The sequence below is a fragment of the Pempheris klunzingeri genome, chromosome 1, assembly GCF_042242105.1.
Source record: "Pempheris klunzingeri isolate RE-2024b chromosome 1, fPemKlu1.hap1, whole genome shotgun sequence".
Lineage (NCBI taxonomy): Eukaryota > Metazoa > Chordata > Actinopteri > Acropomatiformes > Pempheridae > Pempheris > Pempheris klunzingeri.
The window spans coordinates 8,840,436-8,865,475 of NC_092012.1; the positions used below are offsets into that span (position 1 = coordinate 8,840,436).

Sequence of the window (25,040 nt, forward strand, 5' to 3'; positions counted from 1 at the left end):
TACATGCATTCAGATATTTTGATAACACACAGTTGGTCCAGACCCTGCAGCAGTCTGGTTTAAATATCAAACAACAAACAAATACACACGCACGCATTTCCTTACAGTCTAAACATACCAGTCTGCTGGGATGCCAGAAACCTGCCATTTGACAAGCAGATCAAGATGGTGGAGTCCTGCCAGCAGGACCTGACTCGCAGGCTGAGAGCGGCAGACAAAATGGGATATAAAGGAGCAGATACAGGTTTCAGGAAGGAAAAATCTGATTTGTGGGGCTGGGGGAAACCAGGCAACCATGAGGGATCAGCACTGACTCTTCTCTGGCATTTGTAGAATGATGATACTGACCATTCCAGCGGGCAATAAAACACAGAGAGGGCAAACTGCAAACACATAAAAGTGTCTCTTTGTACAGAAATATAAAGTAGACCCTGTTCTTTCAAAAAAAAATAAATAGAAAAGAGCTTGTGAAAATGTATGACCAACAATTTGGTATGTGCATGTGCTGTAATGTGACTAAATCTGCCTCGTTTATAGCTAGACGAGCGAGCACTTTTCATTTCATTCAAATTTATTTTGCAGGTTTTTCCTAATGCAAGGACATGCTGAACATTCACAACCCATTAGGACTGTGTAATCTTATGATTTAAGCTGACAGATAAAACTCATGAATCACCAAAACTGGACTCATCCAAAAGCAGGACTATATCTCAAAAGGATTAGTTTCTGTACATGCTTAGACTGGACCGAAACATGGAGGGATAACATTTAAGAGGAGATCAGAAAATTAGAGGGGAAAAGAAAGAGAGGAAGTAAGACAGAAGTTGTGAAAGGGAGAGCCAGAGAGAGGTGGTGGCAGTGGACTCTACTGGTAGTGGGCCTGACACACTGACAGGCCATGCCATACACAGAGCAGTCTCCTCCCCTCTTCGGACTGGCCTATATTAACTGCCCATGGAGCTCCACCTCACAACCAGAGGCACATGGAGTAGGATAACACACCGCCAAAGCTCTGAGAATACATTCACATAACCCACACATAAACAAGGAGATACTGGACTGCGCTGAAACATTTCCACCTGTCTGCCTGTCCTCCTAACACTGTTGGATATACAGCATAAATTCTCTTGGATGGACTATTAACTTCTATACAATGTTGCGCCAGGCGTCTCAGGAGAATTTCAGCCTCGGTGAGTGGCAAGAAGATTTCATTTTCCGCAAAGAACAACTAGACACCAATATGACGTGTTTGTGATGTTGAGGATTTTTCTGTTTTTGCCCAACAATTAGACTAAATAAAGAACAGGTGAAATGTCCTCTGTTACAGAGAGCTAGAGGATAATGCAGGATTGTGGCTGAGACACACTTAGATGCCCTGTATAGGTGAAAATGTGTGCGTGAATGTGTTTGTGAGAGAGTAAGAGTCATACCACTACCAGCAGCAGATGACCGTATATGTAAACAGCATGTGCATATCTTCATTCGTCACACAAGGAATACTCTGTTCTCACCAAACAAGACCCCTGGAAGTCCAGCAGTACAGTGTTTGTTTTGTTTTATACCATAGAGCTTTACGGTAATGCAGCACAAACAGTAATAGATGCCGCTATAATCTCAACTAAATCACACAGTGAAATGTGTGTTGGGTTAAGACATGTCAACTATTTGTCTCATGGTGTAACAGTGGAGGCCTGCAGCTGAGGCTGTAATCACCGTGGTGGAGAAATTCTTTGTGATTGGAATACAAATAACAGATTTTTTTGTCTTCTATTAAAACAATCAAAATGTGAGGAAATGACCGTATTACCTGACAGGGAGAGTGAGTTACATCATGCAAGTTAACCTCTTGTTCATTAATGTACAGCAGAGGGCAAAGAGCACTGATCGGACAATCCAGTGCCAAAACCTTATCTACCAATGTGATTTTTAATTATTGATGTAGCTTCAATCAGAAGCAATCAGTGATGCTTGTCAAAGGAGGCCAGAGGCCAGCGGGAAGGATTCATATCATGCAGTCTCATGAAACAGAATCTTTAACTGGCTCTCTTTGTTTCTGACTTGTGGAAGATGTTGGCCAAAGAGTCTCAACTGAGCAGAAAGGCAGAAGTGCGTCCATGGGCTCAAAAAATCTACTGAAGTTCCCTCTTTACAGCAAAGACAGTCAATCTGCACAACTTTGACCTCTGACCCTCTGGTAGAGCAGGGGAATCATAACTTGCATAAATAAAGCATGATTTTTAGCATTTACTAAACATTCATTGTAAATCTACATTTAATGCTAAACCCAAAACTCAAATATAAACAACTTAAAGAAATAAAGTAGTTTCACTCGAATTTTTTCTGAAAAAATAGATCAACTCTGGGTAAAGTAGCCTATAACTCAGCAAACTGGAAAATGAGGCTTTAGTGTCGTGTTGTTTCATTCAAAAAGAACGATTCTTTTGGGTGAATGAACCGACCTGAATCACTTCCTGAAATGATCGGTTCCTTTCTCAGTTTTTTGGAACCTGCATTATGGAAAAAAAAATTGTGGCTGAAGACTGTCCCAGATGCTTTAACTGCAAGAGAATCAGTGAATATACGCCACGCATGTTCAGTGACTACTAAACGAACCCTGAGTGACAATAACCGGCTCAAACTGCCAGAGCCAGTCCCAGCAAGGTCAAAAGTAATGCTGAACTGTAGATCAGTTTAAAAGCTGTAAAAATCATTAAAAAAAACAGTGTACATATTCCATTTTCAGTGAGGAATCTTTTAAAATATCAAGAATTATGAATGGAGTTTGGTGCGTTTATCAAAGCGACAGCAGTTCCTGTTCTGAAAGCTGCTGATCATGAGGAATACACCTTCAGATGGGTTTCAGTTCAGTGTGTGGGACTCAGAGCTCCAGCCAATCCAGTGAACAAACATTTCAAATCTTTTCAGTGAACTGATTCTAGTGACTGAAAAGAACTGCTTTGCACATGACTAAAAGGCCCTATTCTGAAAGTAATTGCATCTCCCTCATCTCTCTCTCATTAAAATCCAGTAAATCACGTTAGATATTATAATTAGCCTGTGTACATTATTGCATAATTTTAAGTCTTTTGCACTGATGCATGACAGCTAATAATCGTGATCATGAGTCGCTCTGTGAGTCTGTCGCATCCCGCTCAGTGCAGTGCAGCTCCAGCTCTCCATCGCAGAGCCCATCCCGGCCTGTGAGGAGCATCTGCATTCTCGGGCACATGGGCTCTCACATGGTCTGCCTGCGGATGCTGATGTAGACTGCAGCGGCTGTGATGCTGCCGCCTGCCCGCCCCATCCATCCCCTCATCCATTCAGAGCACCCACAGTGAGAGAGGTGATATAGGAGCCGCAGTCTGAATGAGGGATTGGGAAAGGGAGAAATAGTGCCTTCCTGGATGTCTGGGCTTTGTTTTGCTCTGGATGTGTGAACCTCATGGAGATCAGATTTGAGGGCGGACCGCTTAAAAAGAAACACCCTGCGCATCTCGGTGCCAGATGGACTTTTTTTTTTTTTTTTTAAATCCGCAGTTCAGTGAGTGAACTGTCCGTGCCATAATCTGATAACAACATTAATTCCCATCAAAGACAAAAAAAAACAAAATAGGAAAAACAAACCGTGGATCAATCGGGGAAACAGCATTGGCAAAGAGGGCACAGCAACTACTGAAGGCTATACTCAAAAAACAACTATCACAAAAATGTATGGATGAAAAATGGGAGAAGGAGCAGACTATAACCTGTGAAGAAAGGCCTAAGTGTTCTGTTATGCTTGACACAAATTTGGAGGAAGGTGAAATAATAAACAGCACATAGAAAGAAGAATTAATTCAGGTAAGCAACCGTAATAGCGTCTGTTTTGCAGAATTTTTGAGCGACTTTTCCACTGATTTGGGGACTTTTTGCACCTTTCCTTGGGCAGGCAGTAAATAAGATATGTAAAAAATTTGCTTATTTTTAAGGGTGAAGCGATATACAACCAGTGAAAGCAAAAATAATTCTAATCTTCTCAAATAAATGCCTGGATGATATTAATTTGCCCACTGGGCTATGATAACTTTCTTTTTCAAATTGCAGCAGTGGCTGAACTTTTGGTTCAAATGTGCTATAGCTGTATAAAGATGATTTATTTGTTTACTGTAAGCGTTACTAGCATTTCATGCAGAAACCTGCAGTAATATTGAGCAGGGTTTTGAATCTACCGCTGTCACGTGATCACCAACCTCAAACAGATGTTTTCAATGACTCCTGCTGCTTTTGCGAACCGCTCGGAGCCCCAACACGTAAAAACGACCGACTCTGTAGTAGTGCGCTCCGTTACTGATACAGCCAACTATATCTAATGCACTGCAGTATGTGTTATTCTCATTATCGTAAATTACTAATTATGTGGCCTTTATTTAATCATATACTAAAAAAGACATCACTTCAACTGTCACTTATTGATACATCAGAAGTATCAAATCAATTCAGTTCAAATAATCTATTGTGTATTTGTTTAGCTTTTTTTTTTTTTTTTTTTACTTTATTAAGAATATGTGAATACTAGCATCGGCATTACAAAAATATGCGATATGATGAGGGGTATAATGTTTCTAGAATCATGAAAAATATGTGAAGAACTACATGCAAAGATCATGCCAATCAATGATAATAATATAGCTTAAATGTGACTGTAAATAAAGCAGTAAATGCACAACACAACCACAGTTGTATTAACACTAATAAACAAATATAATAACAAGTAACTGATAAATTAAAAGTGATTTAACAATGACAGTAAAATGAACTGATTAAAAATAAATGATGCACCTTACTCATAACTTCACCCTCTAAACTGTGAGTGGCTCTCACAGTAGTTTCCGACCGTCCGTGAAGGCAGCCGTGTGACGTCACCCCCGCCCCTCATAGCTGTGCCCAGCCTCAATGGCGACTGCTACAGATCCGCAGTACTCGGTGGCGGAGCGCAGTCAAACCTCGTCCAGGGTTTGATTAAAGAAACTACCAAACTAATGCGACGAATAAGGACTGTGAGTAGTGTCTTCCGTGTCGATTTCTGTTGCTGTTATCTACATTATGTGTCGTTTAATCGTGGATTCGCGGTGTATTTTTTAGCGGTTTAGCCGACGTCGGCTTTGTGCTGCTTAGCTCAGGAGAAGGTGTAACGTTACCACGTAGTCAGAAGCCTCCGCCAACAACGGCTCCTTTGTTCGCGCTATCGGCGGGTTTCACGTTAACTTTGTGTTGTATATTTATAAAACAGGCGGTGTTTTGAAGGCTTTGTTTCACTGTACAATGTGGTTTGTGTTGTGTGTGTTACTGGACGTGGTTATGTGAATTTTAAACCAAGTCGACGGAGGTCTGTCAGCAGCTTGTCAGCCTGCCGTTATGGGTTTTTTCCGCCAGCCAGCCAGCCGCACTCTCTGAAGACCCAAAATAGGCTGTATGAAGGGTTAAAACTCAGAATAAAAGCTGTTATTTGTCATTAATGCATGACATTTATGGTATTAGTGTTGGATAATCCTTTATAGGTTATCTCTCAGTTTTATCGATACTCACTAACCGGACTAGCATACGCTTAAACCGGGCGGGGGAGGGTTAGTTTCCATTATTGACACCACGTTTAACCTAAAGCCGGTGAATGAGACTGTTTGTTGTTAATCTATTGCTTTTTTGACATCCCCGATATATTTTAATAGTAAAAAAGATGAGATATGACTATATTTTAATGGAACGACAGGTTATCTTGTGAAGATCCCATCTTATTAAATGATGGACTTTGAACTCCTTTCTATTCTGGCACTATTTTTATCCTTATCTAAGCTTTTTTTTTCCGTTCTGCTTTTCTATTCTTGTCTTCCAGGTTATTCCCAAGTAAAATGGAGGATAGTTTTGACTGCGACTGTGGCGAACTTGAGCCACCTGATCATTGAGGGTGAAGATTTACTTTGAAGACTTTAAGGCCAGACTCATTTCAGTTTTATAGATCAGGTGACTTGACGGGAAAAATACAAAAAAAAAACACATAAAAAAATTAAGAAAACAAACAAACAGTGCATTTAGGCACATTTCATATGAAGCTGCTCAGGACCAGTCATACACTGAATGTATCTGCACTGTAAGGATGCAACTACATGCTTTTATAGTTTAACATAGTCTCAGTGCTTTTTAATTGGCCCCATTAGTCATTCCATTGCAGTCTATAAACGCCAGTCTACTAAGAACTGTTCAGTTAAAGATATCCACACATCCAGGATTTGAGGGGGAATTAAACTTTAACATTTTCCTCTCCTTATTCAAAATGGAAAGAAACTTTGACTACACATTAGTGCCCCGCATTTGACAGTGACGGCTGGACAGGGGGGACTCAGTAGTCGTCTGTACAGGGGTCAGTTAGCTCAGCTTCTATAGCAGCGGGGGGGGGATTGTCGTATAAATTCCTCTGTCGGTGTTGAAGTTGGACTTGAAATAGGCCAGAGACCAAACGTTAGAGATAGCAGAAGCTCTGTGTAAAAGTCAGAAATAGTCGTCATGGCAGAGAAGTTTGAGTCCCTGATGAACATCCATGGCTTCGACCTGGGTTCGCGCTACATGGACTTGAAGCCTCTGGGCTACGGAGGGAACGGCTTGGTGTTCTCAGCAGTTGACACTGACTGTGACAAGCGTGTGGCTGTGAAGAAAATTATCTTGACCGACCCCCAGAGTGTGAAGCATGCCCTGCGGGAAATCAAGATTATCAGACGCCTCGACCACGACAACATTGTCAAGGTAAATGGCAAGGGGTGGGCTCAAAGTGGCAAAGAGATTTTATTTTCTTACAATTATACAATTTATGTCCTATCTGAAAACTGACTTTCGAGACTGACCCTTTTTTGTCTCTCAAATGTCACCAGGTGTTTGAGACATTGGGCCCTAACGGTCGCAGGCTAACAGAGGACGTGGTATCCCTGACAGAGGTCAACTCGGTCTACATTGTGCAGGAGTACATGGAGACAGACCTGTGTCAGCTGCTGGAGAGGGGCCTCCTGTCTGAGGGCCACGCTAGGCTCTTCATGTACCAGCTCCTCAGGGGCCTTAAGTACATCCACTCTGCTAATGTGCTGCACCGGGACCTCAAGCCCGCCAACCTGTTTGTCAACACAGAAGACCTGGTACTGAAAATCGGGGACTTTGGGCTTGCCCGCATCATGGACCCCCACTACTCTCACAAGGTAGGACCAGTTTCTGAGAAGCTGTTCTTGTCAGTCTTGTACTAGTGGACTAGTTTTTCTTTTCAATGGGGTTTCATGATGAGTTGATGCTGTTTAAACTCGAGTTCTAAGAACAATGTTTGCACACTTTCTGGCCATAGATGAGAGTGCTTTGTAGGTCTAACACGTGATGTTTATATATTGCCCAGTAATGCGGCGTTCCCCAGGGTGACGCAGTTTCACAGCAGGAAGTAAACAAGACAGGATGTAGTTCCTTGAGGTAACGCCTCTGTTTCCCTTGTCAAGAGAATTGAGGCTGTGGAAAGCACAACCCTGGGAACTCTTTTTTTCCGTTTACCATCGTATACATGTTGAAGTGAAATCAGGCTCAATTCCAAGTCACAGTATACAAATGAGTGGGTTCATGATAATGTGACCAAACAAAGATGAAGATAATCCACACTTTCAGGTGGGAAAAAAGGCAAATATATGAATGGAGCATGTGCAAAACAGGCGCAGTTCAGACTCGAGCCTCCGTCAGCTTCTAATAATGTTAAAGGCTTGAGGCTGCAGCAGATGGCACACTGCATCAAAATATATAATGGTTTGTTTGTTTTTTTACATCTGAGTGTGCAGGTTTTCCTTTCAGTTCCATTTGCAGGTGGTAATTACCCCATTTTCACAAATATTGTAGAATCGAGATTGTAGAACCCTGTTTTCTTTGTATTACCGGCTTTTTCCACGTCTCTTATCAGATGCCAGGATAATGTAAACCTGGGCATTAAAAACCAGATGTTAACACAACAGATGCTGAATGTACACATTTTAATACTCTCCATAAACCTGCCTATTGTTTTGTGAAACAGTGTAACGGCAGCAATAAAGTCGTTTGCTTTTATCTTTAGTATGAGAGGAGTATGGATCACCCTGCGTAATTGTAGCCAGGCAGAAGGCCTGTATTGCCCTTGTGTTTCTGTCACCTTATAAAGGGATGAGGAAATTCCAGTTGAAGGCCATATGGTGGTGTGATGTGAGGAAATCTAGGTTGGGAAGTCTCTCCCTCCCTCTCTGTCTCTCTGTGGCCTGGCTGCTGGATCTCCTTAGAGCTCCGAGGCAGTCAGATGCTTACACGTGTCTCAGATTAGTCATTGGAGGGTCTGAAGTGGGCTCACGTGATGTGATCCCTCTGACTGGCACGGCGTCATTCAACCAGGATCCTGCCACAACCTACATTACTCTGAGACAGACTCGCACACACTTATTTACCATGACAGCTCATTTCCAGTCCACTTACACTACCACGTTTTGGTAGTCTAGTCACATTTTAGCTGTGACTTCTGTACTCTCACATGAGTCATATCTTACCAGAAAGAGGAAGGCCTCGAAGTTGCTTCGAAGAAGGGAGAATTTCTCACACAGTTCAGTCACAGTAGCCACCCACCTGACGTTACAGCACTCCTCTCCTACAACAGGGTTTGCCATGTGGGCTTTTTTTCCCTCTATATAAGCAGTTTTTTTCCTGATGGGGAAACATGCAGGCAAGTGGGTATTGAAAAGCTGCTTGACTGGGGTCAGCTCTCTTGTGTCTGACTATTGTCTGATGTAGTACTGCAGCAGACTACTGCTGCTGAGTTTTTGTCAAGGATACAAACGCTGTAGTCAGACTGACTTTAATAGGCTTTGGCCCTGCTCAGTGTCGCTGTGTTTTGTCTGTCTCTGCTATGATAACAATAGTGGTGTGGTGGGGGGAGGGAGGACACTGATACCTCGGCCAGCCACTTTTTCATGGCACCTACAGCCATTTAATTGAGTGTGTGTCTAGTGTCTGGGACCAAATGAGGCTTGTTTGAAAATGAACCCATCACCCTCTCACAGCACTATGGTTCACAGTGGAGGGTGGAGGTGTGAAAAAACATTTGGTTTCAGTGTTGGCCAGACATTAGGACAGAATCACTGGGGGCAAATTTGCTTTCACAACCACCCCGTGCTTCAAGCAGGCTGGGTGAGCCGGAGCAGCTGGGTGGCTGAGTGCATGTTATTTGAATAACGTTGTTTCTAAATAAAGAAGCGCTCTTTCCCAGTGAACCTCAGTTTCTGGCGTAGTTTCAGTTATATGGTATCTAGATTCATGCGTCAATGGTGCAAGCACAAGGCATTTGTTCTACTATTCCTCCCACGTTCCCACTTTTGTATTTCTTGGGTTAATTAAAAACAACCCCTGATGATTTCCTTCACCTTCAGGGTTTTATTAATCCTGCATGACCTTGTTTTAAGTAAGTTGTACGAAGCTTGCCAAGAGTATCTGTGTTTCTATTGTTTTGAGAAAGGGAGTAGTTTCTGCCTGTGTGAACCCTTTTTAAGGCCGTCCCTCGTGGTGGCCTGGGATCAAGAATGACAAGAATTCACGTGCACTCATCCAACTTCTCCAACCCTGGTTCCCCTCCTTTTCTCAGCCAGCTCTTTGTCCTGTTGTGGGAGCATTGCTCAGGGCCTTATTTGAGGCTGATTTAAATCCAATTGTAGCCCGCCCTTCTAACAAGGGAAGGAATGAATTCTGTGAATATAACATTCACCCATTTAGGTTTAGCAATGGGTTTGCTTAAGCTGTTTGGGTTTTAAATAAGGCTGAATTAGACCATAAACTACTCCAGGACCCATTACACATAACACATTTAATGTATGCTTTAACTAACTGATATCACACCTGTTCTGTCTGGTAACGCATGTTTTTTGGAGGTGAAAACCTAGCTTTCATGTGTCACATCACCTGAATATGCCAAAACATTTACTTGATATAACTCTGGAATTTTTAAAATGAAGATAAAGTGCAGGACAAACGTATGTAGGGGAAAAGGTGTATTTGAGTTTTAAAACAAGCCAAAGTAGTTGCACTAACATTAACTTGGAAAATCCCTGAATTTAGGATCTTGTGCCTCTCTGTGGCTCGGCATAAAATCAATAATTTGTGATGTTGTGGAGATGATAACCGTGAAGCTTTCAGGAATGTCATAAGCAGAGGGGGGGTTGAAGGGTTCACAGAGGCCCTTTCTCCCCACACAAGCATCCTGCATAACACACGGCTCCAAACCACAACTGGAGGAACACACACACATTTGACCTAATTATTCAGTCAGCAACAGGTCTGTCTGGCACCAGACTACTCAGGTTGTAACAAGAAAAGCAGCTTAATGAGGTTTTCACTTTTCCCAAGCCTAAAAAGATGCAGTTTCTTGCAACTAATAGTTTTATCATCAAATGCCAAACGAAGCAGGAATTATGGCCAGCCACAGACCAGATTGAAATAAACTGTTAATCTGTTAATTAGGTCCGTATGTCCAATTGTCCTCCTGTGAGTTACCCTGCTATTTACAGTCCCATGGTTTTCCAGTGAAAGGATTCGTGTGTGTGTGGGGGTGGATTAAGACTAAAATACATTCAGCGCCAGCAAGGAAATCTATCGTCTTGGTCTTCAGCTGCCAGCTTCTGTGCAGCAGCCACAGACTGCATAAAAGAAGTGGACGTAGTGTCCGGGTCTGAAAAGTGAAGCCAATGCAGAAGTGCCTTGAACCTGCAGTTTTTCTATTGGCCAGCAGGAGATGACTGACTCCAAAATGAAAGCAGATTGTGTTTAAGTCTGAGAAAATCACACTACATCTCACTTATTTATTTTACCCCTAATTACCTCAGTAGATACTTTCATTTAGTTTATAGTCTCAGTCAGTAGTTTCAAGTCTTCTTCAATAGAAAGTGATCATTTATTAAATTATGGTCCCAGGTAGAGTAAAATAGACAGTAAAGCAGGCTATGCTTTAGGAAAGACTACCTTCTCGCTAACAAATCAGAGTAGGTTTTCTTGGAATGGGTCACTTCTGGCTCCAAAAAACCAAGGTGGCTATGAAACAAGATGGTGGCGGCCATGAAGCCAAACTCGGGGCTTCAAAACAGCGACCCACAGACCAATTGGTGATGTCACAGTGGCTACATCCACTTCTTATAGGCAGCAGCACAGCAGCAACAGCCACCTTTACTGACACCTGGTCCGACCTGCTTATGGATTTGTGACTAACCACAGCCAGACGCACTGAGAGCGCCTGTAATGAGTCATTAAATGTCAGCCTGTTTTGATCTAGATCAGGTGGTTGTTACTCACCCAATGTTGCTAGAGGTATTGACATGCCTGATGCTTAAATACCTGTGTGTCTGCCTTTGTGGTGAATGGCTCACATAGAGATCAGTAACCGTAAAAGCTGAACTGGTATTTTAACCTAATGCACTTTATACACTCAGCTTGTAGGCAATTTCTAATTGGCTCGTTTTTAGTTCAGAGTCCATTTTACACAAAATTGTCCTTACGCAATGACCTGACTCTCCAAGCCAACCTGATCTACTTCTGTCGCAATGCTCTGCGAAGCTGGCAGCATGCATCTCTTCAGCGTAACCACAGTCACTCAGGTCAGACACTTTACTGGCTGTGTTTCTCAGAGTGGGCACATGACGGCCTTGGAAGTTTTAGTCTGCTGGTTGTGACCTGCCTGCGTGTTGTGTCACTACCTTGTAATGCCCCTCCACGTCTTTATAAGCTTCTTGGTAAAAGCCACCTCTAGACTGAGACAAGCAGATTAACTGGTTACCTGAAAGGAGGCACATCATTTATAGGCCCAGCGAAACAAGGGCGCGCAGAGCAGCGATACACTCCAGGATGGAGCGATATCAGGCATATGTGGCTAATTTAGGGCAGAAACAGGAGCCTGGCTCAGTGGTTAGCTGACCATTTTGGTCTCACTCTACAAACTACCAATGTGGGGGTGAGGGAGGGTAGAGAGGGTGTTGTTTTACCGTCTACCCTCCCCCAATGTCCCAACGTGTGTACATACACGCACACAGGTCAGGTTCCTTTTGTGTTCAGCGTCCTGTTCCTGTGAGTAGTCCGACGCTGTGTGAAGAGAGAGTAGTGCAGATTGGTGTCACTGGTGTGTCACTGGTGAGTGGAGTGTGTGGCAGCGGGGGGGATTATCCTGCTCTCTCAGACTGCTGACAGGGCCCGCACGTGTCTGATCTACCCTCTTTTATCTGTCTTTTCTCTCTGGGGTCTTTGTCTCCATGCTGTGTTGCGTACGTGACCAGCACCGAGCAGGCCCGCCAAGGAGACTGCGCGGGGGATGTGGGGGTTAGATCGGACCAGCAGTTCGTTCTGGGAGGGCGTGTTAAAAGTGGCCTTGTGGCCTCGTATGACAAACATGAAGACACATGTTTATCATTTGTATTTACTGAGTGAAATGTTAGATTGTAGAGCAACTTAACTGTGAATAAACCAAACATGAGTACACAAGAGTTCATGAATAAGGTTAGCGTTAGGAGAAATACTGCTGAGTCATACTTTTTCTTTTTTAGTTTTCTGTTCCCCCAGAGTGACACTAAATATGGTGCGTCTCCTTCCAACACAGGGCCATCTCTCTGAAGGTCTGGTCACAAAGTGGTACAGATCTCCTCGTCTGCTGCTCTCTCCTAACAACTACACCAAAGCCATCGACATGTGGGCCGCTGGCTGCATCTTTGCTGAGATGCTCACAGGAAAAACCCTCTTTGCTGGTAAATGTTGACTCAGTTTCTTCTGTGAGTCATTGTAACTCTTCATATGCAAATATAATGGAAAGCAGTCTTTGAAGTATGTCAGGTGACACTGATGAGGTAAATATAGAGCATAGGTCTGATGAGGTATATGTTCATCCTGCTAGTCACTATGTCTTTGTTCAGAACAAACAGGACATGGGCCACAAGTTAGTTTGCTTTTATTATCCTTATTGCTCTCCTTTGCAAATCCAGCTGGAACAGGGAGACACCGACTGCTTGTTTTGTTGAAACTGCTTTGAGCTGAGCATAAGGCAAATAACGTCTACATTCTCATGATCCGCCGCGCTCTGCCTCGCTCAGAGTAAACTCACTCAGCCGTGCAGATGTTAAATGTTGCGCAACTCTTCTAAGAAAGCGCCTGAAGTTCGCCTGCTTGGTGTCTTTCAGGAGCCCACGAGCTGGAGCAGATGCAGCTGATCCTGGAGTCCATCCCTGTACTGCGGGAGGAGGACCGCCAGGAGCTCCACAGCGTGATCCCCGTCTTCATCCGCAACGACATGTCCAAGCCTCACACGCCACTGGCCAAGCTGCTGCCTGACGTCAGCCCCCAGGGTAAGTACCGCTTATTCATTCATTCAGAAGCACCGACAAGCTCACGAAGTATAAACACAGACCAAAGATAGCAGTCAGGGTCATATCTCACACATCACGTGTCCGTGTCTCCTATGTGATAATCTCATGGTCCTCCCTCTGTGCAGCCCTGGATTTCCTGGAGAAGATCCTGACCTTTAACCCCATGGATCGTCTGACTGCAGAGGAGGCCCTGGCCCACCCCTATATGGCTGACTACTCCTTCCCCCTGGACGAGCCTGTCTCTCTACACCCCTTCCACATTGAGGACGAAGTAGATGATATCCTGCTCATGGACCAGAGCCACAGCCACACCTGGGACAGGTATGCTTGTTTGCTTATTTCCTGTCAAACGCATGTTTGCTGTGACCAGACTAGAAGATGCAAAGTTATATATTTTCCCTTTTCAGACATTTTTCAGGATTAGTTGAATGGTTTGAACCTGTACTGTTGCATTGTGTGAGCCATTTTGTGTTGTTTGTGCTTCCATGTACTAAAGTCTCTCTTTCATGCTTTTTTTTTAGGTATCATGAGAGCCAGCTGTCAGAGGCTGACTGGCACTTGCACAGCACCCACGACCCAGACGAAGTTCAAGTTGACCCAAGGGCAGTCTCTGATGTAACAGACGAGGAAGAGGTTCAGGTGCGTTTTTAAGTCTTGACAAACGTCTGCCTACTCCTGTTTAAACAGTTTGGTTCTCCTCTAATTATTTCTGCATTTTGAATGCTTGTAGATAGGAATTTGCAAGTATGAAAAGGTGTAAAGCTGTAAACTTAAGCACAGCAAAGTACCAAGTTGAAAAGTAACAGGATAACATATCTTGTTCCTGACAGATTTAAATGTACTTTTTGATGAGAAAACAAAGGCTTAACAGTGGCTGTTGTCTGTTTTCAGGTGGATCCTCGTAAATATGTTGATGGAGATCGGGAGAAGTTCCTGGATGAGCCGTCCTTTGACTACTCCACTCTGTTCCTGCCAGAGCGATCCTGGCAGGATGACGACGACGGCCACCACGAGAACAAATACTGTGACTTGCAGTGTAGCCACACCTGTAACTACAAGGCCGTGTCGCCCTCCTACCTGGACAACCTCATCTGGAGGGACAGTGAAGTCAACCACTACTACGAACCCAAGCTCATCATCGACCTCTCCAACTGGAAGGAGCAGCAGAGCAAGGAGAAGGCCGACCGCAAGGCCAAGAGCAAGTGCGAGAAGAACGGGCTGGTCAAGGCCCAGATCGCTCTGCAGGAGGCCGAGAAGACCCAGAGTCCGGTGGAGAAGGACAGAGAGCAGGAGAAACACCAGACGGAGAAGCCCCAAAGCCAGCAGAACCAAGGCTTTGACTTTGACTCCTTCATCGCCAGCACCATTAAACTGAGCCTGCAGCCGGAGCCCAGTCAGGAGGTGGCCCTGCTCAACGAGGTGGGCCTCCTGAACGAGCTCAACTCTTCCGTCTCCCAGCTGGAGGCTCCACGCTCAGGCTCCATGTCCAAGTCCATAAGTCAGGAGAAGGAGGAGAAGTGCCTGGTAAACCTCGCCCAGCTAGGCGGAGGAGGGCTGGGAGTCGTCAGCGGAGACAGCGCCTGGCCCGCTCAGCCCTGGGAAAGCTTCGGCTCCGGGGAGAGAGTCGGGGAGAACGGCTGTTTGATAGACGAGGCATGCTGGGACATTCGCAAAGAGGACCACTTCCAGAAGGAGAGCACTTACACCAGCTACCTGGACCGCCTGTTCAGCCGGAAGGAAGAGGGGGTCGGAGAGACTGTGGCCAGCTCGGAGACGGAGCCCTTGGAGGTGAGAGAGCTGGACGAGAGCTTCCTCGGCAGGAACACAGAGATTGTGCTTAATATGCAGCTGGACTCTCTGGCCCTGCCTGGCTTTGACAGCACTGATGACTTGCCTCTAAAATCCATCCAGGCGTCGCTCACCCCCTGCGCTGTCAAATGCTCCCCACAAATTGCCCACAAAACATACAGCAGCATCTTCAAGCATCTTAATTAAAGAAATATATATCCTCCCTCACAGTGCAAAATCTAGGCAGTTTTGTTTTTATGTTTTTTTTTTTTTTTTTTTTAATAATATGGTATATTATTGTACTTGAATCATTTCATACCTTTTTTATTATGGTTACTTTTAATTATTATTATTATTTTGTTTTTTAAGAGTTGAGAGGGGTGATTTATTATATTTAAAGAGTTTTGGTCATCACTCTGAGCCTTGATCACCAGGCCTTCATGGGTTAATGTCTACGCCCTCATTGCTAAACTGGCACGTCACTCGCACACTTAAGTACTGTAGAAGAAAAAGGTGGGGAGAATTGGGTAGAAGAAAGGCGGATGGTGGGAGAGAGGAGTTTTGATTCATGAGAAGAGGTTTGGCTGTGAAGGAAGGATGGTAGACGCTAACATTGCTGTAGGCATTTAAAGTGCTTTCAAACCCCCTTTCCTGGGATGGGATACAACAGAAAAAAGGGGATGGGATGTCCTTTTTTTTAAATTTTTTTTTTTTATTTTTGATTTATTTTATGACTTTGACATTTTCCACCGAAGAAAGCTTCCTTAATAACCCTTTCATACTGTAAATCTGACACATGATGCCAGCAGCAACCATTATCGTAGGCGTTAATGTAAATGTGTTATCTACCTCAAGGTAACAGCCGCGAGAGACACTCGAAGCCGCACTAGTGCTTTACACACATGACCATCCTCATACCATGAAATGAAGTGGTCGCGTAGATGAAATCTGTCTCACTTTAGCATTTAACATAGTGAGGTGTTTCAGTAATCATTATTTATTTCTAGCAGATGTGCGATATTTATTTTATCAAAATGTGTTATTTCAATGTGATTATTGAAGATTGAGGAGTTGGACAGACTTCCATTTTCATTTCGGCACTATACGGGCGTGCAAGTGTTCCTTTGGTTTATGGTAGGATGCAAATTCATCTGTTTTTGTTCTACAAGGAGTTGAGGCTTTCCATTTTCCACCAATATTGTCCAAATGGATATCATTCTTTTTGTTCATTTTGTTTTTTTTTTTTTATTTATAGGTGCGTTCTGTCTCTAGTGAAAAAACTGCTTTATGGTTTAAAGAAGCGCCTAAAAGTCTTAATTTTTTATCTAAATGTAATGTAAAAAAAAATGCGTGCATGGAGGCAAGAGAAAGGTACATTTAAAGTAAAGTTAATGGTGAGTATAATGTACGTCAGTTTTAATTGTACGTTTTTTGTTAAATTTCTATGTACTTTTTCCAGGCAAGCATGATGAATTAGGTTAAGGTGTAGCATGTAGAACACTTATGGACTTTTTTTTTTTTTTTTGTAATCATTGGTTCCCCTGTTCTACAAAATATCTCAAAATAAAATTACTGGCAAAGAGTTTGGCCTGCGTCTGTCCTTTTTATTTTTGGTTAGGGATGACTCTGACCTCATCCACATAAATGGTGTTTTGGTAATTTTACGACCGCTCAGCCATGAGATCCTTGTTGGTGGAGCAGAAGTGCTGACTATGGTGCAGCCACCTCTAGACTCCACTTATAATGTTTATGTAGGCAGACTAAATTACACTGCAAGTGCTGTGGACGAGTTTTGAATTGGCAGCTAAATGTGGCTCTGACTCAGACCACCATGGTTCAGAGCTGTGGACTCAGATTCCCACCTGCTCATAGGTACAAAAACACTGCAGAGACGAGCAGGATTACGCAAATGTGTCCTTTTTTTAAAAAAGGACACATTTGTTGGCACTTTTTGGCTGCAACGTCTTGCGTGCTTTGCAACGAAACAGATGTAGAAACACTATGACTGCATCTCAGGCGCCCTCATCGTATTTCTAAATTTCCCTGAAACAATTGAGAGAGACAAAGCGAGAACTCGACAAGAAGGCGACGACGGCATTGGATTGTTTGGAAATAATGGGTTGTTGCAAGTTGTGGTGACACTGTCAAAGTCAGGCAATGTAATTTAAGCGGACTAGGTTTAGCAGCATTAAATCATCAATGACCTGCATTGCAAACAAAGTAGTAAATTCACCGACAAAGCACCCTGAGTTCACCCTCTGCATGAAAAGTGTTGCGTGAATTAAGTTGTCATGTGACACGTGGCATGATAAGAACTACGCTCATCAAGTATGGCTCGGCCTCCTTAGTTGTACCAAAGAGCAGTCAAAAATCTCACCGTTCGTGAACGCAGCATCAGTATTTCTTTACCAAAATGCATGTGGAGCTACATGAAATAGTCTCCATCTTTAAGTGTTTGTCCACATGAATCAAATGGCAAACCGGAGACTCTCTTAAACCACTCTAACATTACAGGAAGGGAAAAGTTGTGGTGCAAAGGTTGGAGCTTGTTGTCTCGCCATAACCAGTTACAGCTGGGCTTGGGTTTGTCGCTGCTGCCGCTTCCTGCTGGGAAAAATTAGGCCAGCTACGTGTTGTTTATCTGCTCTCTTGGTAACAATACAATCCTCAGGCACAGTGATTAAACCCCGCCGGAGGACTCGGATGAAAGCTGAGGTACACGGTTTGCGCCAAGTGACAGAAGAAGACGGTTGCCTAAAGAGTGAATGTTGGCCAAAAATCCTAATGCCATGCTGTTTTCACTCCCACCACCTCACATGTCCTCTGCCCATGTGTCTCATTCTTCTTTCTGCAGCTTCCTCTTCTGCAGAGAAATGTGATGCTCTGATTTAATCATCTGTGTCTCTGCCAACTCTAGTATCTACGCCTTGCAGGCTTCTCAGGTGTCTACCCCTCCCTCCTACCTCTGCGCTACTGCGAGTTCATCCACGAGCCACAACTAAATATTGTGTATTTCACCACAGTCGTCCACCTACACACCTCATACCTCTCTTTTACCTTCCCTTGACTGCCACTCACCCTCAACCTCTGAGGTTGGCCCTGTCAGGTTAAAAATAAAGTCCAGGAACACCAGCATAAGCAGCTCAACTCACCACCAATCAGCTGACAGTAGCTCAAAGCATCTCCCGCTAACTCAAGGTCATTAATGCTATTCAACTTCCTGGAAGACCAATTAAAACTCAGCATTGTAGATTGCTGCAAAGACCAGGAACTGATTAAGCTCCTACAGAAGTTCCTCGAACGGAAAGTGCTGAAATAGCTTAAATAGATGGGATGACCTGCTTGGCAGAGGTTGCCCAGTGTGGTTGAATAAATGTGGAGACAAAGCACAAGCCTCCAACTAGTTATCTGCTACAACTTGAGGTTGCTCATTATGGCTCCTGAGTGTCAGAATGTGTGTCCATATTCAGACCAAAGTTGTGCACGGGGCAGGACACTAAAGTTAGAACACAAAGTGCCTTTATAAATAGACATCAGCTGCACTTTGAAAGCTTTAACTACTGCCAAAGTTACAGAGTGTCCTCTAACCACTGACATCAGATCAGCATATCGTTTTTTTATGACTTCTAAACAATGTGCAGTTTTGACGTCAAATTCTGGAGCAAATACAAGCTTCTGTTTTTTTTTTTTATCCACCAATCAAATATACACTAACGCTGTGCTCACCCTGGCAATCACATTTTCTCTGCTTTCATTCAAGTGAGAGTGAATGAGAGCAGCTATCATCAATATTTTTCTGATAAATATGTGTCATGTGACAATGTGAGAGGGGTCGTGGATAGCGATGAAGCCACAGAGACTTATCACCCGAGTCTGCGGCTCCCCTCAGCTTTGTGAAGCTTTAGAGGGAGTCTCGGCTCATTGTTTAGATGCCTGGCAACTTCACCTTCATCACTCGTACTATTCACCACCAGCAGTTTCCTTTAGGAGCTGGTAGAGACCAAAAACAGAGCTAAAAGAGACCCCTATTCTCCATCGGACGAATGGATGAAAATATTTATGCTCCATAACTGCTGGGTGTGTAAATAAGCAAATGCTTGATAATGCACTTGAAATATCAACATCAAAGTTTCACGATATGTCAACGCTGTGTTTACAACTTGCCCCCAGAATATCAGTTATTGCAAGTTTAAGGATAAATTCACATTTTCTCAAGTTTGTCTTAAAATTACATCAGAATCCAAACATGTACACTGAAAGAGATTTTGGTTGCAGTATTGATTCCTCCTGTCCGTACCGGCCACGAAGAGCTTCCTAATGTGATACTGATGTAAGAAATGGGGGACATTTGAAACTCTGTATATCTCTGGAATCACAAAACAGAATACAGGTAGCTCCATGCTTAGTGTAAACACCTGAAAATATTCATCTTTAAGTACTTTATTGCTCCCCGCCAAAGAATGATACTGGACTGGACTATAGCGGCGTGATAATAAACATTTGAAATAAACTTCATTTGGCTAATTTAGCCATAAGGAGTCTGATATTTTCTTTTTATCTTTATATCATCTTCAACAATGGAGTGGTTTTTGCCCAGCGCCAGGACTGTGGGTGTTGTCTCCCATCTCTTACACTTAAAAGGGGACCTCTTAAGACACAGACAGTATAGACAGAGGGTGTGATTACAGCAAACCAAACGAGTATTATTTTAAGATACACCTGGAAAAAAAAATGTCTGTACTAAAAGCCTGACTGCTCAAAAGTCCACCGTGACTGCAGAGCATCATTTTTACAACGGGGATTATGCCGAGGTAAAAGCTAATTTTGAAAAAGAGCAATCAGTTTGAGAAAAACACATTAGTCCTCAGTTAGGCGTAAGTGCTTCGGTGCCGACGTGATAAACAAGGGTAGCTAATTTGTACCCTCATTCAAAGAGAATCATTCTAAAAGCTTATTAATATTTACAATGTTCTCATTACACAATGTTCCTCCTGCTCGCAGAGTAGCGACAGCTGTTCCTGGTGAAGCACATTTACGTGGAGACATACAATTCAGCTGAAGGGTTTCCATAGTAAAACATTTTTCTTTCTGAGCAACAACTGGAAGCCCAAAAATATGTCGTGTTTTTTTTAAATATTGTATGTCAATTTGCTTCTCTTCCCTACTGTGCAGCAAAATGTTTAGCTAACGGAAGGAGTTCAGATTTAGACCACGTCAGTTGACCTCATCCATGATGAATTAAACAGCCTGGGTGGGTTTAAACCTCCTCTGGCTGCTGATATTGTGAGGTATTTCAGCTGCATAAAATCTTGGATTGTGGTTGGTTATTTTCATGGTTTTATACAGTTCTTGGGTTGCTTTTTAGGATCCAATCGATTTATTTTCACATTTTCATAATCTTATTCATTTTTTATTTCTGATGTTGTGGCATATTTGTCAGCTGTCGAATATTGTTTGTCTGGCTGCTCTTAAAGGATTTATATAATGTCAATGAAGCTTTATAGATATTACGGGAGCTATTAATTCAATTGAATTATTATTAAAACTAAACAAACAAACAAAAATGTTCCCACATGATAAAAAAAAAAAAAAAAAAATCATCTTAGGGGGCTTCCAGGGTTCTGTACCAGCATATCTGGGGTCACTGTGCTGTACTCACATAGTTATGAGGAGATGGTCTGAAGTCTGCACGTGTTTGGCTGAGCTGGCCTAAAAATGAAAGAAGAAAAAAAAAAAAAGAGATACACTTATCAGTTGACCTTATTTTCGACACTGTGGCCAGGTTTCCATGCACCGCTCACTAGAAAGCCAGCATATATTCCCAACACAACAACAATTCTTTGTGTCTGCCAAAACAAAGTTGACCTTTTTCAGGAGACGGACCTTTTCACTGAACGGTTCCATCTAAAAATAAAGACATTTCCATTTAAGATGAAGGTACAAAAACTCAGCTCATGTATGTAGAGACGTCAAACTATTCTACAACCGATTATCTACAACGCTGTGTGTTTTCTGGCAGTCACACTGCATAATGTATTTTCCCACAGACCTCCTGAGAGACACCAGTTAAAATTAGAAATACAGTTTTGCACAACATGTCTTATACTCACTCTGGTGTGTTTTGCCTTTTTATTCATACAGATTTACTCATGAATTAGTGAACATGCTGGTAAAAGAGCACAGCAGCAAAGAGGTGAAGACAATTTGTTCCCCATTAAAGAACAAGTGTGTGTTGTCTGCGTTTGTGTGCATCACTAAACCTACCAGTGCAGAATCCAGTGACTCAATGTTCTTGCTGATTCTTCAAAACAAAATTTGAATCTAATAAGGAGGCAAATACCTACTTGTGTGCCTAAAGCATATAATGAATGGTTGTAGAGAGAATTCAACCAGTCAGTATGTGATCAAAGTAGGGCTGAGCGAGACGAGACGTCATCATGAGAAGTCCCTGTGGTGTGTGTCCGTGGTGTGTGTCTGACTGACTCATCATGTGACCTTTCACAGGTTATTAGCAGAGGAAATGAGTGTCAGCAATGATGTTTCATCTCCACTGACATATTTGTCTTATTTACTCTGTAACTGTGATCGTACAAAGTACTGGAGTACAATTTTGAGGTAGTTGTGCTGTACTGCTTAACACTTCTACTCATCTACATTTCACAGGAGAAATGTCCTTTTTACTCTCTTACTTCAAATTTCAAATGCAGGAGTTTTACTATTAATAAAATTAAACTAATAGTAAAGGACAGGTTCACATATTTCTGAAGTCTGCCCATATGAACACTGAATCAGGCTTTGATTTGATCTGAACCCATGAGGCTTAGTTAGTTTGATTAGAAATAGCGTCTGTATTTCCACTGAGAGGACTGATTTAGGAAGAAACAATTGATTTGTCTACCTCACACTGCTGACATCTTGTACACTAGTAAAACATTTCCATTTATACATGGAGGTCTCAAACTGAGATAAAATCAACACTGAAGTATTACTGAATCTGCATGTATGTGAATGAAATAACGTGTGTGGCCGTGTTTCTTCCCACGCGCATAACGAGACGGTAGCTTCCAAACAGCTGTCTGACAACAGTGAAGCAACAGTTTTCTACGTCTAACGCATCCACCGAAGAAGTCGGTTTCATCATTTTTCTTACTGGTCTTCTTCCCATTACAGAAAAACTGAAGAGCTCCACACATTTTGTTTTGATTGTCGTTACTGAGACCTGCGTTTTTCACCATCAGCTCAGATGTACAGCTCAGATGCAAAGTGTTTTCAGAAGATCATTTAAGTGGTGCTGCACTGCAAAAGATCGCCTACATGTGTATTACTTGACACTCCTACATGAAATAAAATCATCACCTTTGTGTTTTCTTATTCATTGCGTGGGTGACACGAACTGGCCACTTCACCATAAAGCACATGCTGTAACGGTGGATACTGGATTATGTTTTCTGTGGGTAAATCAATAGATCTTATATTAGAAAGTGTAGGAAAGCTCCAAGGGGGCACTGAAGGAGAGAAGATGGCCTTTGATATTAATGGATTAACATATTTTGAGCTTGAAAGTGGATTTGATTTATGCAAAAGAGCTTCCAGAGCCCTTGAGGTAATTGTGTGATTTTTCCACCCCCAATGACTGAAAGCTGGATATAGTCACGATGCCCCGGTGCTGCAGCATATACACATTCGCTGTGGAACAAAACACTCACCAAAAGACTGCTACTGAGAGACTGTTATGGTCTGTTCATATATTTGTTTAGTCTTGCTTGTGCATGAAAGAAATTTACAATGTTAGCGTCATATCATTCTGTGACGAGGCCTAAAATGTTATTTTTCTACGGGTGAAAATTATGTTGTTTTTTTTTTGCTTACAATGGATGACACCTTTTTTTTTTTTCTTTTTTTTTTTTTTAAAAGGATTTTCACTTTCTTTACTATTCGAGACACCTGCTGTCTATCCTCTTTTAGGGGTTTCAGGTTAAAAAGCCAGATGAGCTTTAGTCTAATGATAGCGATTTGTATTCATTTTGATCACAAGCAGGCAAAACCATGCCGAGAAATGCTTCTTGTTCTGCGTTTCACAGTCAAACAGTGTGTGTGCTGAATCCAAAATGAAATCTTCCCACAGATATTTCTGTTCCCATATGGCAAATGTTGGATCAAGTCTGTAGAGGCAAAATTGTGTTTTGTCAAAACACAGAATGCTGGCTGAATAATTTGGCTGAAATTTACCAGACTGCATTTGTTAAACTGGTCTTGCCCGAGCTGAAAGAGAAACAAGAATTATTATTGTTGTTGTTGATGCTAATGCACCTGAAACCATGAAATTCAAACCCGCAGATTAACATCTGCATCCCCCGTAGTCCGACATGCATCATCTCCTGGTAGAACGAGTGCGGGAAGCAGCTGTTTAGATAAGCTGCTGAGTTCAGTTTACAAGTAAGCATATAGCTTCTAGTATTCAGTGCAGTGCTTTTTTTTTTCTGCTATTTGCATAAGTGAGAGTTTGAGGATTTACATGTTAAATTTTAAACCTGCGAATGTTTGTTTAACTGGAACATATTCCATTGAAAGCGGGAAGAACTCCAGAGCTGTGACAGCCAGTGACGGAGTATCCAACACGACTGTCGCCCTGGCCAAGAGAAGGATATCTAATTAGATATCCACATGGCATGAAGCTCGATGGCTTATTATAAGTACCAAACTTTGAGCAATCTATGACTCTTTATTAATGATTGACCATTCGTGCCTGCAGACTTTATGGTTAAGTGAGAATCTTTTAAAATGATTTACCAACATTTTTTTTTTTTTTCTTTAACTTGATGGCGTATTTCTATGAGGATTAGCATTAACTAATAGTAGGAGGCAACATCAAGTCTAAATCCTCAGGTCTGAAGGGACGTCACCATTACTTTCCTCTGCTGTAGTGCAGAGCAGATCTGACAATGACTAAACAGCCCCCCCTTGTGGAGAATCTACCAACGAGTGCAAGTCCAGTTCTTGGGCTGATGTCAGTTTGTTTGTGCGGAAAGGAAACTCTACTGAGATTCATCTTTGAAAGATGCCAGTTGTTTTCTGGTGTGTTCAGAACAAATAAAAAGCCATCCTTTTATTTACATTTAGATCACTGATGATGCCTCGAGGAATAAGCTTAAGGGTAGCAGCACGCCAGCACCCAGCAAGACAAGACCTGCCAGTACCCCAAAGAAATAGGCAAATCAGTGTAATCTAAATGCAGATTTGGGTGACACAGGTCCCACTGGGACAATTACTCACCCTACACTGCAGAAACCCGGATACAATCTCTGATACGACACCTTTGGCTTGTTTGTGCATTCCACAAAACACATTTATCAGCACTTGTGGGCGGGAAAGCCAGCGAGGGGCTCTCGTCCTTGTTGCAGCACTGGCGGCTCGCGCTGGCTGGCCTTGACACCTGCATGGAGAGGGGTGGGATTCTGGGGGACTTTACAAGAACCACATGGCTGATGGCGCCGCTGACTTGACGGTGGTAATATCACTGAGGAGCCCAGTACAAGAGAGCTGGCTATTCCAGAGAGGGCAGAAAAAAAAAAGAGTAAAATGAAAATAATAAAGAGAAAAGTTAAAGAATGTTAATAAATGTTGCTTAATGTGTGTGTGTAAGATTGTTTAGACCTCTAATACTGACTGATAGCTACACAATGAAGCAAACTGGTGACATACAGTGTTTTACAGTGTCTCTTTAGCTGCTGAATAGGTTGCAAAATGTCAAGTCAGACCCTGAAGTCACACACAAGAGGACAAAAGCACATCATGGGAGCTGCAATGCGGTCAAAGTGCTGTGTTTACAGGTTGCTAAGACACAGTTGTCAA

The 25,040-nt window shown here is 42.7% G+C and overlaps 1 protein-coding gene across 2 annotated transcripts; it reads left to right on the top strand.

Moving 5' to 3' along the window:
- The first annotated feature begins 954 nt into the window (after window positions 1–954).
- Window positions 955–16,771, top strand: mapk6 (mitogen-activated protein kinase 6). 2 transcript variants are annotated; one of them, XM_070850334.1, is made up of 8 exons: window positions 955–1,190; window positions 5,870–6,774; window positions 6,900–7,217; window positions 12,641–12,785; window positions 13,215–13,379; window positions 13,526–13,721; window positions 13,922–14,039; window positions 14,292–16,771. In XM_070850334.1, exons 2-8 carry the CDS (start codon window positions 6,538–6,540, stop codon window positions 15,393–15,395), a joined length of 2,283 nt encoding a protein of 760 aa, XP_070706435.1. In that variant the 5' UTR covers window positions 955–1,190; window positions 5,870–6,537; the 3' UTR covers window positions 15,396–16,771. The 2 variants fall into 2 exon arrangements, with proteins under 2 accessions (XP_070706435.1, XP_070707210.1); XM_070851109.1 differs by lacking the exon at window positions 955–1,190 and adding an exon at window positions 4,941–5,036.
- Window positions 16,772–25,040: the final 8,269 nt, after the last annotated feature.

What these genes read in the sequence shown, in the direction of transcription:
- mapk6 (XM_070850334.1), top strand. Translation starts at nt 6,538, where the DNA reads ATGGCAGAGAAGTTTGAGTCCCTGATGAACATCCATGGCTTCGACCTG. An exon ending in GCCTGACGTCAGCCCCCAGG is followed by an intron (nt 13,380 to 13,525) that starts GTAAGTACCGCT and finishes CCCTCTGTGCAG; the next exon opens with CCCTGGATTTCCTGGAGAAG. An exon ending in CACAGCCACACCTGGGACAG is followed by an intron (nt 13,722 to 13,921) that starts GTATGCTTGTTT and finishes CTTTTTTTTTAG; the next exon opens with GTATCATGAGAGCCAGCTGT.